The sequence below is a fragment of the Aplidium turbinatum genome, chromosome 17 (genome assembly GCF_918807975.1).
Source record: "Aplidium turbinatum chromosome 17, kaAplTurb1.1, whole genome shotgun sequence".
NCBI lineage: Eukaryota > Metazoa > Chordata > Ascidiacea > Aplousobranchia > Polyclinidae > Aplidium > Aplidium turbinatum.
The window spans coordinates 14,550,680-14,557,547 of record NC_137488.1 but is presented as its reverse complement, the minus strand read 5'-3'; the positions used below and the strand labels follow the sequence as shown (position 1 = coordinate 14,557,547).

The 6,868-nt window shown below is 36.9% G+C and overlaps 1 protein-coding gene and 1 pseudogene across 1 annotated transcript; both read left to right on the top strand.

Moving 5' to 3' along the window:
• Positions 1 to 5,119: 5,119 nt before the first annotated feature.
• On the top strand, positions 5,120 to 5,815 carry LOC145786223 (protein CFDP2 pseudogene; annotated as a pseudogene).
• A 255-nt stretch (positions 5,816 to 6,070) lies between these two features.
• Positions 6,071 to 6,550, top strand: LOC145786222 (uncharacterized). The gene has a single exon (XM_082597866.1). The coding sequence runs from the start codon at positions 6,071 to 6,073 to the stop codon at positions 6,548 to 6,550; it is 480 nt and encodes a 159-aa protein (XP_082453992.1).
• Positions 6,551 to 6,868: the final 318 nt, after the last annotated feature.

Below are 6,868 nucleotides of genomic sequence, written 5' to 3'. Positions count from 1 at the left end.
GAATTTATCGCCAAGGTATAGATTGGGAAGTTTATGTGTTATTAGTTCGAATCTCAGTCAAAGAAGTTTGACAAATATATAGTAATTATTGATTTTTAAAATAAACATCTGAACTAAGTTGGAAACAAAACTTCACATGCTTGCTTTCACTTGACAGCAGTATTGCGGCTTGTGTAATCAGCATATAAAGAAGAATGCACCACATTGCTCTCTGATGTGCTAGCTACCAATAATGAAAATAATGTAGTTTAAAATGAGTTTCAGTTGGTTTTGGAAATATTTCAATACATAAATGCATATTACAAAAATATTATTACAACATGGCAGTAGAAAGTTGTTACTTCAGTTTCTCAATATAGTATTATTTTTTTATTACATTTGTGGTAAGACATTTAACAATAACCAAGAAAACGCAATTCTTACATCGATGACAGTTTATTCCCCTATACAGATGTGGACAGGCACACCTATAAGCATTGCTGCAACCTATGCTTGTGCATGTTCCTCCATTTCGACAAGGGTTGGGCTTGCATGGAGATAAGCGACCTATGAACATTTGATGAAATGTTAACAAACCGTTCTATGCTTTAGCAAGTTATCTCAAGTTATTTGATCAAGTCCCGAGTAAACCTACTTAAAACTTTAGTTTTACTGTATCATAGGCATTTCAACCAAACTTAGAATTTGCTCTGATCCCTAAGACTTTCTTTATGCATACACTGCTAACCACCAGTGTACAAAACATAATACACGACAATTGACAGTCAAAGAAGTTTTACAAATGTTTAACAATCAAAAAAGTTAAAACAAATATCTCAACTAAGTTGGAAACAAAACTTCACATGCTTTCCTTCACTTGATTACAAATGCAATTTGTGTAGTCAGTCTATGGAAAGGCACATACTTGAATCCAAACATCGGAAAATAAAAATATAAGGTGCTTATTATGTTAAGACTTTGGTATTAACGAGAGTAGTGGGGCCGATTCCTTTCTCTCGGCCAACTTCCTTCAGGAAATATGCCCACCCAATTTTATTACTCCCTGCGTAGAGGTAAGCGATTTTTTCGATAACCAACTTTGTTCCTGATTTGAACCAGAGTGCATGATTGGAAAGCGAGCACCCTACACGCTGCACCACCCCTCTGAATAGTCACACTCAGTCACTCAGCTTATAATGGTGTTAAAATGTATATTGCACATTAATCTGTGATGTGTCATCCATTAGTCACTATCATCTTTTTCTTCGTGTCAACCTTCTTCGCCACTCCAGGGGTTGAAGGGCTCTACCTTTTACCACCCTTGGGCAGTGGCGACGACTCGGTCTATAGATGTTTGGGCAGATGTCGACCAGCCACTGAATAGATTTGTCATCCACTTCACGCATACGATGCACACCATTTGGCGCTTGGTAAATGCCGCAGTTGCAGATTGTGTGGTCTGCAGTTTGTTTCTGTTTTCCACACTCAGAGATCGCACATGGAGCCAATCCCCATTTGTGTATGTTGGAGCGGTATAGTCCGACGCCAGTTTTCAGGCGGTTGAGCCGCATCTAGGCCTTGCTAGGCAAAAGCATTCCGGTTGGATGAAGCCCGGTGTTGGAGATGGAACTTTGGAGTGTTGAAGAGTTCTTTTTCTACTCCGAGCTCCATTTGTGGTCCGTTCAGATAGCCACACTGATCGAATGGTCTTCAGCTGTTTTCATCGAGAGTTGTGCGGCCTGTACAAATGGTTGTCTCAATTTCAATTGCCAGGCTTGCTCACATACAGACTCGTAGAGACTTGAGTGGATGGCCACTTTTCCATTTTTTATGATCCAATCAAGACCAGAAAAACTGTTTACGACTGCCTTGCCGAATTATTGACGTGTTTTTATACAGTAGCAAATAATATTTGAACTTTAAATCCCATAAACAAACAATGACGTTCGTACAATAGCCTACAAGGTAATTTTACACATAAAGTCATTTTCCCAGTGTCTAAGGGAGTTCGGACCAAGTTTCAAAAAAGTTATACTAGAGGTTTTAGAACTTACTGTTGTATCATAAAATCAGGACTAAAGTTGAAATCAAAATTACCCCAAACACACTATTTTTAAATGTTAACATATATGACATTTTTTACCCATTATTGTTTGTAAATCACGCCGCATACCTTTGTTTTATATGCTCATAGCCTATTCTAAAGGAAACATTTGCGTGGATGAGATAATGCAACTGTAAGGTTGCTCAAAATGTAAAACCGGCCGAATTTGAAATTCTTGAAGTCAGTCGATTTAGATCCTAGCTTGCCATATTTAATCTGTGTTATAGTATTGCTCAATTTGTAATCAAGGTTATAAGGATGTTACTACTGGTGTAATATTTAACTGTAAATCTGGCTGTGAAAAATGAATTCCCTACCAACGTGCACTGGACCAGCACGGCGGGGTAAGGCCCACTCCCCCATCATCTGGATAAAAAGACTCGCAAAAGCCTAAAAATCGCTACATACAATGTCAGAACACTGTCTGAAGAAGCTCACTTGGAAAACGTGTTGAAAGAAATCGAAAACATAAACTGGCATATAATTGGTGTTAGCGAAATGAGAAGAACTGGCGAAGGAACCATACAATTAAAACACCACCAGCACCTCCTGTATCACAAAGGCAAGGAAAACCAAAAGCTAAGTGGTATCGGATTTCTTGTTCACACATAGTAACCACATCACCTGATAAAGAAGAAATTAAAAGAAAAATTACACTTGGTTGGCAGGCATTTGGAAGAGCGAGCTCAACATTTAAAAGTAAATTACCGATCGCAATGAAAAGAAAAGTATATAATCAATGCATTCTCCCAACAATGACATACGGAGCAGAAACATGGAACTTAACGAAAGCACTAACACTCAAACTACGCAATGCGCAAAGATCACATGAAAAAGTACTCTTAGGCATTACATGGAAAGACAGGAAACCAGCCAAATGGATATGACAACAAACACAAATCAAAGATATCATTCAAACAAAGTTTAAAGTGGAATTGGGCAGGACATATCATGCGAACAACTGACAACAGATGGACAAGAAGAGCTACTGACTGGATACCGCTTGACAATAAACGCCAAAGAGGGAAACAGAAAACAAAATGGCGAGACGAACTCTACCAATTGAACAAACACTGGACACAAACATGCAAGGACATATAACTTATAAAAATATAGGGAAGGCCTTCATCCTGCAGTGGAACAACAATCGCTGACAATGATGATGATAGTGCTGCTGAATATGCATTCAAGTAAACTTTTGTTTTCTTAATTAGGCTGTTACTTTCGTCTCTGATATTCTAGTTTGATGTGAAGTCTTATGCACTCGGAAAATTGACATCCCTCAAAAATCTACGCTTAGTATAGAAATATAGTGATATTAAAATTAAAACTCAAGCTTCATAACTGTTATCACTTAGTTATTGTCAATAAAGACAGAGCCAGAGCACAGTATAGCCTAAAATAAACTTCCACCTGAACTTGTCCACTCGCGATAAACACTGAGCCGTGTTTCCAGTCCTTGTGTATAAAGCAGTCCATGGTTTTGTAATTAACGATTGTTAAGACAAAGGTCTCAACTAAGTTGGAAACAAAGCTTTACATGTTTGTTTGCACTTCCCCACAACTTCAATTTATATAGTTAGCTTATAAAGGCTGTTAAATTGCAGAATGCATCACATCAATATCTGATGTGTCATCCACCAGTATTGCAAATACAGTTGAGAATGAATTTTACTTGGTTTTAGAATTTTTTCAATAAATAAGAAAATATGACAAAGACATCACTACAATATGACAATGGGAAGTCCTCGCTTAAGTTGCTCAATATTATTTTGATATTTTTTTTTACAGTATTACGCTTAGTGTAAGATATTTCATATTAGCCAAAACAACACAATTCTTACACTGTGTACAGTGTTTTCCAGTATACGGATATGCACATGTGCATGTGTAAGCATTGCTGCAACCTCTTCTTCTGCATCTTCCTCCATTCCCACAAGGATTGGGCTTACATGGAGAATAAGGACCTTCAAAACAAACATTCGTTAAAAGTGCCCATCATCATCAATCAATTTTGATTATATGGGCCATGAATTAAGCCTTAAAATCGTCTTGTTTTTCAATACAATATGTCCGGTTACTTGATCAAGTCCCACGTTAAACTATTTAATACTTTAGCTTCATCCCATATATTTGAAAAAAACTTTGAATTTTTTTTGATCCACTATAAATTTTTCTTTATGGGTGAATTGTTAACAATGATTTGTTATATAAACAGAAATAATTTTTAAACAATAATCAGACCACTTATGTTGTTTATTTACTTTTTTGTATGGGCCTACAATATAAATTAAAAATCAAACAATTACTACAAAAAATTGCTCAATGCCAAAAAAATAACCAAGCAGAGCAAAATTACATCAAATAAACCTATTACTGTACTCACTAAAGACCTTTACAAACTGTTTCACCCTTATTTGGGATCATCAAAATGTAGTTATTCAAATAGAATGATTCTATTTTCTGGATTCTAGAATTATTTGCATTCAATCATTCAGTTGCATTTAAGACAATGCATGATCAATTGCTCATATATTTCTTTCAGTGTAACACCGATACAGCAAAACAGAGGATGGGAGGCATCAGTCATTACTTCATTTCTCGCGTTGCATGAAACGCCAGAAAATCATCTCCACAATATTCTTACATCTGATCACAGTTTATTCCAACATATCCTAGTATGCAAGTGAACTTGTATTCGTTGATGCAACCAGTTCTTTCACACGTTCCACCCGCAGCTTGGGTTTGTTAACACTAACTAATTGTTAATTGCCATAACAAGGACGCAGCATAGATTGGGAAGTTTATGTGTTATTAGTTCGAATCTCAGCCAAAGAAATTTAACAAATAGTTAGTAATTAATGATTTTAAATTAGTCCAAACTCCAACCGTTCCCCTCAACGTGGTGAAGAGGTGGCAACAACGTATGCTATATACGTAGGCTAAACGGCTCTGGCCTGGGAAAAAACCTGGTAAACTACCCCAGAACTTTTGCCAAAATACTTTATGATGACAAAACGAAAAAGTGGAGATAAAATGGTACCAGAAAGTGGAACCTCCAGGCTGGACGGTACCAATCAAGCTACTGGAGAAGAGCAAAGAGAAAGTCAAATGAACTCAAGTACTAATGACGGGAATAGGGCAAAGCCTTTTGGACCCCTAACTGCTGAAACGGCTTGCAGTGAAACTACCACTCTACGCTTCACTAAACCATACAAAATTGGAACATGGAATGTCAATGGACTAAATACAGGAAAACTGGAAATTATAAAAAACGAAATGAATCGACTCAATATTATCATCCTTGGGTTAAGCGAAGTGCATTGGATTTGGAACGTTTTTTTTTTCAACTCTGATGCACGCATTGTTTATTACTCAGGCAATGATACAACAAGACGAAGAGGGGTTGGGTTTATTACAACAAAGAAAGTGTCGAAATGCATCGAAAACTATCAGCTATTTTGTGACAGAATAATGACCATACGAATTCGAGGAAAACCTTACAGCGTTGCAATCATCCAGGTATACGCTCCTACAGCAGCAGATGCTCTAGAACAAGATTTGGATAACTTCTATGATGATCTACATAACACTTTGACGCAAACACCTACAAAAGATATTATATACATTATGGGAGACTTCAACGCTAAGATTGGAAGTAAATTAGAACCGGGAATTACTGGCGGGTTTGATTTGGGTCACCGAAACGAATCCGGAGAAAGATTATTTTAATTTTGCCAAGAACATCAGCTTTCAATAACCAACACTATGTTTCAACAGCCTAAAAGAAGATTGTACACCTGGACTTCACCAAACGGACACTACAGAAATCAAATTGATTATATTTTATGCCAACAAAAATGGTCAAGCTCCACTCTGGCGACAAAGAGATATCCAGGAGTTGACTGTGAAACAGATCACCAGTTGCTAGTAACCAAACTAAAAGTACGATTTTTCAACGCCGTTACAAAACAATAAAAAAGAAACATGATATATGACACAGATCAGATTGGACCAAATTGTATAGCCGAAGTTGAAAACGGTTTGAAATTTTTACACACTGAAAATAAGCAAGCGGATATGATATGGGACAATATAAAGGAAAAGATCTTGGATGCAGCTGCAAATAATATACCTAGTAAAAAAACATCAAAATCTGCTCAATGGATTTCCCCTGTAACAATTAAAATAGCAGAACAAAGAAGGAAAGCAAAAGCAAATGGAAACAGAATACAATTCAAAAAGCTAAATGCTGAATTCCAAAGACAAGCTCGGAAAGATAAAAACATATATTGGGAAGAAAAATGTAGGAAGATGGAATCAGCAAGTAAAACTGGGAACATGCGAGAGCTTTACTCACAAGTAAAGAAAGCAAGATCAGCCTTCAAGGCCAAGAATGCTACAGTACGTGGAGAAAATGGAGAAGATCTGCACGACAAACAAACAATTTTGAATCGGTGGAAGTAGTATGTTGAGCAGTTATATCAGGAACCTCAACTGCAAGCAGAGAAAATTGAAACAGTGAAGGAATTCATATTTCTAGGTTCAAAAATAAGCTGGGACTCTAATAACTCACCAGAGATAAGGGAAGAATAGCGCTGGGAAGAAATGCATTTGTTGGAATGAATAGCATTTGGAAGAGCAAGGATATAAAATGAGAAACAAAAAAGAGGCTGATCAAAACTATTATATTCCCAATTGCAACTTACGGATGCGAAACATGAACAATGAACAAAACAGACAGAAGAAAGATTGACGCATTTGAATTGTGGTGCCGGAGAAGGT

What these genes read in the sequence shown, in the direction of transcription:
- LOC145786222 (XM_082597866.1), top strand. Translation starts at nt 6,071, where the DNA reads ATGATATATGACACAGATCAGATTGGACCAAATTGTATAGCCGAAGTT.